Source organism: Crocuta crocuta, unplaced genomic scaffold (genome assembly GCF_008692635.1).
Source record: "Crocuta crocuta isolate KB4526 unplaced genomic scaffold, BGI_CrCroc_1.0 scaffold222, whole genome shotgun sequence".
Classification (NCBI taxonomy): domain Eukaryota; kingdom Metazoa; phylum Chordata; class Mammalia; order Carnivora; family Hyaenidae; genus Crocuta; species Crocuta crocuta.
This window is the reverse complement of record NW_027528806.1, coordinates 2,647,203-2,659,821: the sequence shown is the minus strand read 5'-3', so window position 1 is coordinate 2,659,821 and position 12,619 is coordinate 2,647,203. Positions and strand designations below refer to the sequence as shown.

The window sequence follows — 12,619 nt, the reverse complement described above, 5'->3', positions numbered from 1 at the left end:
GGTATTTGAAAGAGCCAAAAACTGATAAAACCCAAATGTGTCTGTTAATCGCAGATAGGTTAAATACATCTTAGTCATACTATATAATACTATGTGGTAATGAAAATGAACCAACTACAGTTGTCTCAAAAACTCAATGCAAAAGACAAAAACAAAAAGGAACACACAATTATAGTTTTTATCATTAAAAAACAAGCAAAACTAACATGGTGATTTTTAAGTCAGAACAGGGGCTTCCCTTGAGGAGCTGGGAGGTGACTGCGAAGGGAGTCTTGGATGCTGGTAATCTTGATCTGGGAGCTGAATACAGTCATATTCACTGTGAAAATTCAATGGAGTCTTATATTTATGATATGGGCATTTTTCAGTGTTTGTGTTATACTTCAAAGGTTTACTTTTTAAAAATACAAGGGGGACCTGGGTGGCTCAGTCGGTTAAGTGTCAGACTTTGGCTCAGGTCATGATCTGAGGGTTCGTGGATTCAAGCCCTGTATCAGGCTCTGTGCTGACAGCTCAGAGCCCAGAGCCAGCTTCAGATTCTGTGTCTCCCTCTCTCTCTGCTCCTCCCCCGCTCTCTCTCTCAAAAGTAAACATTAAAAAACTCTTTTTAATGAGACAATACCAAGGAACATTTCAAAGTACATTCACTCTTATTTGTAACAAAATTAACTAAGGCACTACTATGATCAATTAAATAAAGTCAGTAAACAAGTATTTGAGTTCCTGCTACGGGCTAAGTAGTGTTAGGACAGACGCTGTTTACTCCGTAGCTTTATGAAGTTATAGGAAGGAAGAAGAAAGAAATGAAGAAAGGAAGGAGGGAGTGTCCAAAATGTGAAGATAACTAATAATGCATTTTTCATGGCAGCATAAACTCATGCTATTCTTTAGACAAGAAATTTGGTACTATATACCACGTTCTTTAAAAATACCCATCTGCTCAACAAATTAGTAAAAACTAGGATGCAAATCATATACCAGTATGATGACAACTATGTAGAAATAGTCTCTGCACAGACAACAATAAAAATATATATTAAAATGTTTTCTTATTCATATTTTCTAAAAGATTTTAATGAAATCGTATTGTGGAAAGCAAATCAATCATAATTTGCCACCCAATACCAAAATGCATTTTATACATTAGATATTTCTTTGTATCTTTCAGGGCTTTTTAACATATATATTTTCAAAGACAAGTCCAATGAAAAGGTAAATCCTTTTTAAAAATAAATCAATAGACCTTTTTCTTTATGACAACCTAAATGTTATCCCTACATAGTTATAAGAAACATTTTAAGAAACATTATAAGAGTTCAAATCCCACAAAGTAAATATCTAACATAAAATTTTTCTTTAAGATGATTTTAAAACTGTCCACTTTCTCTTAGAGATCCGTTTAGTTATAAAATGCCTAGAGGGATACAGAGAAAGAAAAGGCTTTCAACAAGCTCACTCTAACACCATTTTCTAATAAGTTTGCTGCTAACGTTCCATTATAAAATCAAAGATGCATTCACATGAAAAGAAAAAAGGACCTCTCAATAAAATAAAACCAGCTGTACAAAGAAGAAAAGCTTTTGAACGCATTTTCCAAATGAAAATTTCCTAAAGAAATAAGCATTAACGGTAATACTGAAAATATGAGTAACACTACTCTAAAATAAAAACAAGCCATTGTGACTGAGGGTCTCAACTGAGGGAAGGGTATCAAGGACAAAACCTTGAGGAAAATCTAAACTAGAATGAGTAGACAAGGAACAAAAGGCACAAAAGACAAATCAGAGAGCTAGGAGGAAAGCGAGAAGAGTTCAGCACACAGAAGAGAGGATCAAGGGCCCAGGAACCACATCAGGGACGAGACTGAAACTGAAGCATATCCACTCGATGTGATCTTTGGGAGAATAGCTGTAGCACAGCAGCCGCAGGGGCAGGGGACAGGCTTAGAGGGGGTAGGGGAACCACGCCAAGCTGGGCTGTGAATGGACCAAGGCGTGACAGGCTCAAACGAAGGTTCTGAGGGCTGGGGAGGCAAGGTCCCAGCACCCAGGAGGACAAGAGGCCTGAGGAGAGCATGAACACAGGGCTGATTTCCTGAAATGGTTGATTTGCAGATAGGGCAGAAAGCTTACACTCTGAAAAGCTCCCAAATTGTAGACCACAAACCTAATGCAGTAGCTAATTGTTTTGTCAGTATCACTGAGTGGCCCATATAAAGAACCAGAAAAGGCAAATCGTCGAATTTATATTTCAGTGGGGGGTGGTGGTTAGCACAAGGGGCTGAGGTCAGTAGATCTGAGAGACAGAAGTCAGAGCACAAGACTGAAGAGAGAAGGCAAAGAAAGGTGGCTGTACACAGGGAGAAAAGGGAAAACAGATTCACGTAGAAGCAAACAGGGCGTGAGAGCTGGAGGAGCAGAAAGATGTCACCAGAGACTGTGATGCCAGAATGAGATTCTAGGGATGAATTCATTTAGGTGAATATTCTGCAAACAAAAAGGCATCTAAAGATTGCATTGAAAACTTTGCCATTTTTGAAAACACTAGAACACCACAGTGTATAGCTAGACTCCTGAAAAAATGTAAAACTTAAAATACTGCTTTAAAAAAATTAAAGGGGCACCTGGGTGGCTCTGTTGGTTGAGCGTCTGACTCTTGATTTTGGCTCAGGGCATGAACCCAGGTTCTTGGGATCAAGCTTCACACTGGGCCCCACACCCAAAAAAAATTAGCTACTGCTTGGGATTCTCTCTCCCCACCCCACCCCCGCCCACTCTGCCCCTCTCCCGCATTCATATTTTCTCTAAAATAAACAATAAATGAAAATTAAAAGGGACGTATTTACTTAGTGAGAAAATAGCTTTATTTTTTCACTATAAGATGCATAAAAGCACGGGTCAAAAAAATAGGAAAAAAAACACCTAAAACACCAGTACATTAATATACCTATCATTGCAGTAATTGCTTCCTTAGCTATAATCATAGTGCATAGAAAATTTTATACCAATTGTTTTCCAATTAACTATATGCATTTTTTAGAGTCACAGGTTTTCAATATTAATTTTAACACCTGCATGATATTTTATCAAATAGATTTGCAAAATTTATAAATCGCTTGTCCACTACTCCTCTAATTTAGGGCTACCAAATATTACACAGGGGTACAAATCAGAATGTGTAATTTTACATTTCATCCCTGACCTAAGAAGTGGATAATTAACAGTAACAGAGGCAGGAAGTTGTCTGTAAAGACTGAGAAGAGAACGGCAGGCTTATTTTCAGATGCACTATCTCACTGGGTCACTGACAAGCCAAAAGATTTACCTGGAAGAAATCTCACAAAACGTGGCATGAAATGAAATCTTGGGCAGCAGGGAGGACTGTCTTCAAACAAAGGGCCTAAAGCAAACAAGTGAAAAGGAAAGAAAAAATAAATAAAACAGTCTTAGAAAACAAACGCTGAGACTTAATTCCTACGATTTATGATAACCACAAAGAAACACCACCAGAGAAGTAGGAACATAAAAAACACTACCCCTTATTCTCCCCAACAACTCAGTCAATCATGTGGTAACTGCCACAAACATCCAATGAAGACTGTAGTAAGGGAGTCCCGAAAGTCAGAAGGGAATAAAGGCCCCAAGGACATACCTAATACATGACATGTGCAGGAAAACTATTTTTAGAAATCCAAAAATATAAAGACTTGTTATAACTGAACTACTGCATGATATAATATGCTTGTATTTTAATTCTTTTCTACTTTAATCAATACAATTGGGGGGGAAATGGAAAAATACTATTAAAAACTTGGTTTGAAAAGCCATTCATCAGTACACTGTTTTAAAAATAGATAAATCAAGGACTGCTGGACACAGATACTTCCAAAGGAATGAACAATTATCTAAGAACTCAATTTTAGGGGTGCCTGGGTGGCTTACTCGGTTAAGTGGCTGACTTCACCTCAGGTCATGATCTCACAGTCGTTGAGTTTGAGCCCTGTGTTGGGCTCTGTGCTGACAGCTCAGAGCCTAGAGACTGCTTCGGATTCTGTGTCTCCCCCTCTCTCTGCCCCTCTCCCACTTACACTCTGTTTCTGTCACTCAAAAATAAATAAAATGTTAAAAAAGAAAAAAAATTATATAAAGAACTAAATTTCATTTATTTATTTTCTTAAATAGTTTATTGTCAGATTGGTTTCCATGTAACACCCAGTGCTCATCCCAACAAGTGCCCTCCTCCATGCCCATCACCCCCCTTCCCCTAACCCCATCAGCCCTCAGTTTGTTCTCAGCATTCAAGAGTCTCTCATGGTTTGCCTCCTTCCCTCTCCCCAACTATTTTTCCTCTTCTCTTCCCCCATGGTCCTCCGTTAAGTTCCTCCTAATCCACCTATACGTGCAAACATATCCGTCCTTCTCTGCCTGACTTACTTCACTCAGCAGAACACCCTCGAGTTCCATCCATGTTGCTACACATGGCCGATTTCATTCTTTCTCATTGCCATGTAGTATTCCATTGTATAGATGAACCATATCTTCTTGATCCATTCGTCCGTTGATGGACACTTAGGCTCTTTCCATGATTTGGCTATTGTTGAGAGTGCTGCTATAAATATTGGGGTACATGTGCCTCTATGCATCAGCACTCCTGTATCCCTTGGGTAAATTCCTAGCAGTGATATTGGCTGGGTCATAGGGGAATGAAAAGAACTATACTTTAAACTAATGTACCTCAAAGTGTATGTGTGTGTTTTGAAGGCTAACCAAAGTTCTGTTTTAATAAACTGTCACCTTGGAAGAAATTTATTACAGTAAAGTTCAATAAATTTAAAATATTAACTAATGAGATTTTCCCTAATGTACATAAATCAGGGTAGTTACTCATAGTAACTGATATCATCTTCTGAGGTATCAGTCAGGTAATGGATAATGGTAATTTTAGGTAATGAATGCTGTCAAACTGTATTAAAATAAGAACTTATTCACGTCAAATGATAACAACTGTTGTTATGAATAATATACTTTTCCTTGGGTATTTCAAAAATAAGGGGAATATCAACTGTTACACACTTTCATTAGTTTTTACACGTTACAATGTTCTTCTACAAGCACTATACCTTTTTTTATATCCTATTATTTACCTTTAAGATTCCAGTCGTACAATTCCAAAATATCTCTGAACAGAAATAACGAGAAAAGCTCAAGTCCTTTCACACAAAAATTCTGAAAAATAAACCAAAGTCAAATTACTATATTATTGCAAATACATATCAACAAGATTCAACTTGTCCTAGCCAAGTGTCTTAAAAAATGTGTATTAAAACCATACTAAAATCATGTAATTTCCTAAAAGTTTGGCCACTGTCCTACAAGAGCTCACTGGCTTGAGATATAAATGAAGTAGGCAATCATGCCATTAAGATTCCTACAAAAATGTAAACTCAGCCCTTCCAAACATACAAATAAATTGATGTGAAATTTAAAAATTAAAATCTCCTTATGTTATATTTTCTAACCCAATTATAAGTCTCAGAATTAGAATCTCCTGGGGACTTTTTGTTAATTCGCACACATACTGACAGCCTCTAATAGGTTAGTCCCCTGACCTTACCTCTGCTCACCCTTATCCTTCAAACACCCAGAATCACGACTACACAGTTACCACAAAAAGAGGTCTTTTGTGCCCAAAAAAGGTCAAATTCTTAATGAAGGCAAATAAAGGGCTAAGAAAAAGTACAAAACTTAGTACCAAAATTTCTCCCATAAATAAGCTTAACAGACGATATATTTACAAGTGAGACTTGTCTCCTAATTCTTCCTACTTGTTTTGCTCAGGGTTCACAAATCACCCCGTGTGAGATCACACCAGAAATCATCAACCTTTACAACAGGAAATGAAGGCTTATGACCTTAAAAATACAAAGGAAGCAAAAAACCCTTGTTAAACTGGAGAATGAAGGGCCGGCCCTTTCTCTTTAGTTTTTATTGAAAGACATGTAGAATTCCCAGGACTCCCTCAGAAGGAAAACAGGTACAAGCTAAGCATGTGTGCCATGCTCATCAATCCCCCTCAGTGCTCCGCTGCCCGTGACAGAGCGGCACTGTTAAACAACGTTTGCAAGAAGAGCCACAGGCTCAGGAAATCGACCCCAACTCAACAAATGTTAAGTGCACAAGCTTGTTTGCTGTCTAGTTGTTATTTCTCAGTGTGATTTGTTGACACCACTAAATTCAAGATCAGGCAATGAATCATTCTGAGATTCACATTAATCTTGCTTTGGAATTTTAAACCTCTTGCATATATTTAGATAAATCAGCTGTTGAGCATCTGCAGTGAAAAACAATTAGAAAAAATATGTAAATATATGGGAAGAAAAATGAATCAAGCACTGATCTTGTCACTGGAGATAATGAATAAGATTATTCCAACAGCTATCAGATTTGGTTTCACTGTTCTAATTTCCTCTCTGATAACGACCAGTAACCAAAATCTGTCCCCTATCCAAAACAAACTGGAAACAGATGGAAAGTTACCATCAGTAGATGCAACAGGAGGAGAAAGAAGTTCCAAAATATGTCAACAGAAGTTGAAAAATGATCCAAATTTTAACTTTGCTCCTAAGAGCTGCATCTCACTGCCCTTTCAACAGTGAACACCACACTTTAAGGGGATTCCTATGGCAAACAGCCAGAGCGAACCAAGTTTAATGCTTTAAACATTTAAGTGTGAGATAAACAACAGAACAAACTACATGAAGCTATTAAATAATCTTTTCTCTTACCTCAGGCATCATCTCCTCAATGAAATGGATTGTGTAGTCTATGTTGAATCTAATTACTTTACACAGTGGAATCTGCAAAAGAAAAATGATAGGTTCAATTCTTCCTATGGGTTCATAGTACACACATATTTGCTATCTGACCCAGAAGAGCATGAACCAAATGAGAAAGTTTCACCTTAATCTAAGCTGCTAACGGTACCATACACGGAGCTTTGACCACAACTGCTGGGTTGGCAAGAACCCAGCTAGCCTGGCCTCTACAGGAAGCCCGCATAATGCTGGTGCTTAATTAACTATTATGTTATTGTATTAGCAGCAACATAAATATGAAAAACCCATTTAAACCAAATATATTGCCTCTAAAGTATCAATAAAACCACACTGAAATATTTTTTACTCAGGTTTTTAAAATCTTTCAGAATCTTTACCTCTTCAGGTACATCGGGGGCAGCAGGATGACAACCCACTGGTTACAGATTCCTGTCACTAAAGTGCACATAACTCACTTTGCCCATGAGGCTCTGGAGCAAAAGCAACCATGGTAATAAAAATAATAACAGCTAATGGTTATTGAGCCAGGCACTGCTGCACGGCTTTGCATACACCTATGAGATAGGCACACCTCCTACCTTGCCATACAGTGGAGGAAACTAAGGCTGGGTCATCAGGCACCTTGTCTAAGGCAAATGGTAGCTGGTAAATAAGAAAATCTTGCTCTAGACCGCAGCTCTAAGCCACCAGAGTATACACTTTTCATTATGTGTTCTAATACTCAAGGGTGGTGTGAAAAAGAAAGAAGGCTCAGGTGAAATAAATCCACATCTGCCTTGTTTGGTCATCAGACACTAGCCTAGTGCCTACATATAATAAGTTTTCCATAAGTATATTTTTCAATGAAGGAAGGAATGAGAGGGAAAGTGTGAGGTCACTGGAGAGTGTTATCTGATTAGCTGGAGAAAATAATGGACTCAGAAGCCTAGAGATGTGTAAAGTAGGCTTTTCTGGCCATTCAATCTGTCCATAGATGATTTTATATAGATGCAATCTTTTTAGAATCCATAGCAACCAGAACAAACTTTAATTCTACCAGCAAAAGGAATAGTAAGAAAAACAAAAATAGTCTTATAATGCCATCTACTGGAAATGTTTTTCTCAGAAAAGAAGTTTAGTGCTTTGGTGCTTTTTCTTTCTTTCTTCCTTTTTATTTTTTTAAGGATAGTGGCTAAGAAATCCAACTAAAGTGATATACTAAAGCCACTATTATTTTTAAGCTCTTTATTCTTGTAACATATGGAAATATTTGAGTTACAAATGTGTGTTTTACACTTTTTAAATATTTATTTATTTTTGAAAGAGAGAGAAAGAGAGAGACAGAATGCGAGTGGAACAGGGGCAGAGAGAGGGAGACACAGAATCCAAAGCAGGCTCCAGGCTCTGAGCTGTCAGCACAGAGCCCAACACTGGGCTCGAACTCACGAACCACGAGCTGAATTCAGATGCTTAACCAAATGAGCCACCCAGATGCACCTACTCATATTTTTAAATATCAGTTCTTTGCTAACAACTATGCTAGGGTCCTAGTTACTCTAAAATAAGCCACAGTCTTTTTATTTATTTTTTAATTTTTTTTAACGTTTTATTTATTTCTGAGAAAGAGAGAAAGAGCATGAACAGGGGAGGGTCAGAGAGACAGGGAGTCACAGAATCTGAAGCAGGCTCCAGGCTCTGAGCTAGCTGTAAAGAGGAAAAAAGGCACATAAACAAGTATAAATAGAATATAATGTATACACTGTAAATGTTTAAGTGCAACCGAAAACAAACAAGCAAACAAAAAAGTATAAAGTATAAAAGAACCAAAGAGGAGGTAACACCTGAGTTGAGTCTTCAAAGATGGAGAGAAATTTTCCAGGTCATCTAGAAAAATTAAGTTGGGAAAGAATAGGTGTTTACGTTCTAGTAAGAGAAAAGGAAGCTGGAAGAAGACCAAGTCTTTAAGTCGTTCAGGAGTGAAATACATAGAGAGAAGCAAGGGAAGATTCTAGACAGAAAAGTATAAACTATGTGTTACAGACCTTGTAAACCATGTTACTGAATCAGGGCTTATCCTATGTCAACGAGAAACTACCCAAGTACTGTAAGTGGGAGAGTATCATAGTTTACATTTTAGATGGGCTGCTGTGTAAACAGTGTGGCAATGGTTTACAGTAGAGCAAGGCCAGAGACTGAAAGACCAGACTGGGGTCTGATGAAAAAAAAAGTCCAGGAGCCAAATAAAGAGACAATTTTAAACAAGGGAGATGAAGGGCGCCTGGGTGGCTCAGTAGGTTAAGCATCCAACTGCAACTCAGGTCATGATCTTGAGGTTTGTGGGCTTGAGCCCCGTGTTGGGCTCTGTGCTGACAGCTCAGAGCCTGGAGCCTGTCTTCGGATTCTGTCTCTCTCTGACCCTCCCCTGCTCATGCTGTCTCTATCAAATAAATAAAACATTAAAAAAATAAAATAAAAAAATAACAAGGGAGATGTTAGTGAAATATACAATGACCGTTCTGATGTGGAAGTGAAAGAGGAAAGAGAATAATTTCTAGATTTCTGACCTAATAACCAGATAAGTCAAAATGGCATTAATACAAAGAAATTCTTAGGGTGTCCTCTGCTGAATACCTCAAACTCAATATGTGAGGAAGATACCAGTTCAGTTTTGCATAGGTTGAGGGTGAGGTACTTGAGGGGATATCAAGGTGGGTATGTCCAAAAGGCAATCTGAAATGTGAGCATGGAGCATATGTCAGAGCTAGCAGTAGTAATTTGATCAGAAGATGTAAGGAGGAAAAACTGTGGGTGAGACTGCATTACTCAGGAGAGAGCATCCAGAAGAGAAATGGACCAGAGCCCTTGGAAACAGCCAAGAGGCAGAGAGAGAAAGAACGAAAGTGTAAACTTTATTCCTTCTACCATGCACAAAAGCAACTCTGCTGGGTGATTTATGGAAGGACGGTCCTTTCCCATACTATTTCAACTACAATCCCTTCTTGGGATTCCTTCTTTGAGTTCTTCTCTTCTACATACTTTATTTTCTTTCTTTCTCTTTTTTTTATGAGAGAGAGTGAGCGAGAAAGAGCAAATGAGTAAGCTGGGGAAAGGGGCGGGTTGGGGAGAGGGCGAGAATCCGAATCAGGCTCCACACTCAGAGCAGAGCCAGACACAGGACTCAATCTCATGAGCCATGAGATCATGACCTGAGCCAAAATTAAGTCAAACATTTAACCAACTGAACCATCCAGGTGTCCCTATACTTTATTTTCTTTTGGGCTCTCACCCATACCACTAGAGCCCTTGTGAGATATACAAATCCAGAAAGGTAAAGTCTCCTTTTCTATTCAAACCCTCATCTCTCTCTAAGACTCAAAGAGAAATTGTCATTTTTCTACATACGGCAAGCTCAATTTATTGCAAGGTCAATGGCCAAATAACATAAATGCCTACCATTTCTTACAACATGTTTGAATACTGACACCAACTCTTATTTCATCCTACCAAAAAGAAAGAAAACCCTCCCTAAACTTCTACATTCTAACTGTACCACTTCCAGGTGCTGGATGGCTAAATCCTGGGCAGTAAGGCTATTACTGGAAATGGAAAGCCAACTAAAAGAAGGGGTTTTCTTGTGTTTTTGAGGACAGGATAAGATATGATGCATCTAATAAATAGATCTTTAATTATGTTGTCAAAATCTTTAATAACAGGTATTGTAAGTAATAGCAAATGTATTACATAAAAGGATAAAATTCTCCCAAATGTTCTATACTTAACCAACAACGCTTTCAATCCACTTCAATTCAAGAAGATCTTAAGAAAACTTGTCAGAACCAGATTGGTTGAGATTCTAACGTTACCATCATTTGCATGCCCTTCTTGCTGATATGCTCTTTCTAGCAAGAAAATGAATCAGATCAGTAAAGCGATTTAATAATTCTTTTTCTGGGAGGCTATTTCAAATTCAAGAGGCCTTTGATGGATCTAATCCCTATGAACTGTACAACATTCAGCTTAAAACTCGATTTATTTTATCAACATCTCTAACATAAATGATGAGGTTTATCTTCTCATTACAGAGTTAAGTTCTCAAATTCGGAGAACTTGAGTATTTATATAAAATATACGCTAAAGCCAGGAATTTTTCAGACCTATCTTTTATTGTGTAACAACAGTAACAACTGCAATTAATTAAGCATTAGCAGCCTCTCAGTGCCAAACCCTGTGCTGACAGGCTTTTTAAAAAGCACAAAGAATCACTCATCCAAGGTCACATAAATATTAAGAATTGGTTTAAAAAAAAATGGAATTAGAAGAAAGACACTAACCCAGGTCTGTCTGACATCCTATCCAAAATAAGAAATGCCAACTTGTATTCTGTGCCCGAAACCATGACAAACACTTTTCATGTGTCCTTTCATTTATTTTTCCGAAAGCCAGTAAGATTGCAACAACTAATACTTCTTACAGATGAGAAAATCAAGGATTACAAAGATTGAAGTGTCAAATCATACAGCTAGTTAGTTCACTAATATTAAATCCCTGGTTTCTGTGGAGCCACGGTGCTTTCCTCCTTTGATTAAGGTGATCCTAAAAGTTAGAATGAGATTTACATTACTTCTTTTTTTTTAAGTTTATTTATTTTGAGAGACAGAGAGAGAGCAAACAAGGGGGAGGGGTAGAGACAGGGAGAATCCCAAGTAGGCTCTGAGCGGTCAGTGCAAAGCCCTACACAGGACTCAAACTCACGAAACCATGAGGTCACGATTTGAGCTGAAATCAAGAGTCAAATGCTTAACCAACTGAGCCACCCAGATGCCCCAGAGAGAAAGACTCTTAAGTGGAGCCTGACAGGGGGTTTGATCCCATGACCCTGGGATCATGACCTGAAGTGAAATAGTTAGACATTCACTGACTGAACCACCCAGGCATCCCGAGATCTATATTACTTCTTCTAAGAAAATAAGAGATAAGATAGATAATTTTAAATATTTTCATAGTAACTAAATTATTTATATTTACAAGCCCAATGAGGAGAGAAAAGACAAGCATTATGTGTGGGGAGCTGGACTATAGGACTCCCAATGGCCTTTCCCACTCTGAGACTATGAGGTTTGGTGTAACTAAGGGTTGGAGTTCCTAACTGAGACATTAAAAAAAAAGGCAAAGAAACCATCAAAACTCAAAAACCTCTTAGTGCCTTTTCATAAAGACTATTAAAGAATGGTTCGATGTAAAATTCTGTAACTATGTGTGGTAATGGGTGTCACTAAACTTACTGTGGTTATCATTTCACTATACGTATAGATGATGAATCATTATACTATGCACCTGGAATTAATATAAAGGTATATGTCAATTATATCCTGAAAAAGAATGGTCCAACATTACATCTTATCTATATTATGGTCCATATTGGAGGTAGATATTTTATGATTATCACATGATTTTATTTTTACATTTAGAATGTAACCATCTTCTAAAGAAAATTCTCTAGGATAAAATATATGGTAGAATAAGAAAAATTCCATTAAGAAAACAATCTGCTTTGGGGCACCTGGGTGGCTCAGTCGGTTGAATGTCCAACTTCGGCTCAGGTCATGCTCTCACAGCTCGGGAGTTCAAGCCCCACATCGGGTTCTGTAATGACAGCTGAGAGCCTAGAGCCTGCTTCAGATTCTGTCTCTGTCTCTGCCCCTCCCCTGCTTGCGTACTCACTCTCTCTCTCAAATACAAATAAACATTAAAAAAATAAAAGAAATAAAGAAAACAATCAGCTTTAAATTAGTATCACTACTGGGG

General features: G+C 37.9%; 1 protein-coding gene across 6 annotated transcripts in view; it reads right to left on the bottom strand.

The window, feature by feature from the left end:
• Nucleotides 1-12,619, bottom strand: part of DROSHA (drosha ribonuclease III) — a 125,881-nt gene that overhangs the window by 78,854 nt on the left and 34,408 nt on the right. For all 6 annotated transcript variants that reach the window (XM_077755843.1, XM_077755845.1, XM_077755847.1 and 3 more), the window contains 3 exons: nucleotides 6,785-6,856; nucleotides 5,144-5,225; nucleotides 3,325-3,399 (listed from right to left, as the gene is read on the bottom strand). In XM_077755843.1, coding sequence (XP_077611969.1) covers nucleotides 3,325-3,399; nucleotides 5,144-5,225; nucleotides 6,785-6,856 — 229 coding nt within the window. The remainder of the gene's footprint in view (nucleotides 1-3,324; nucleotides 3,400-5,143; nucleotides 5,226-6,784; nucleotides 6,857-12,619) is intronic.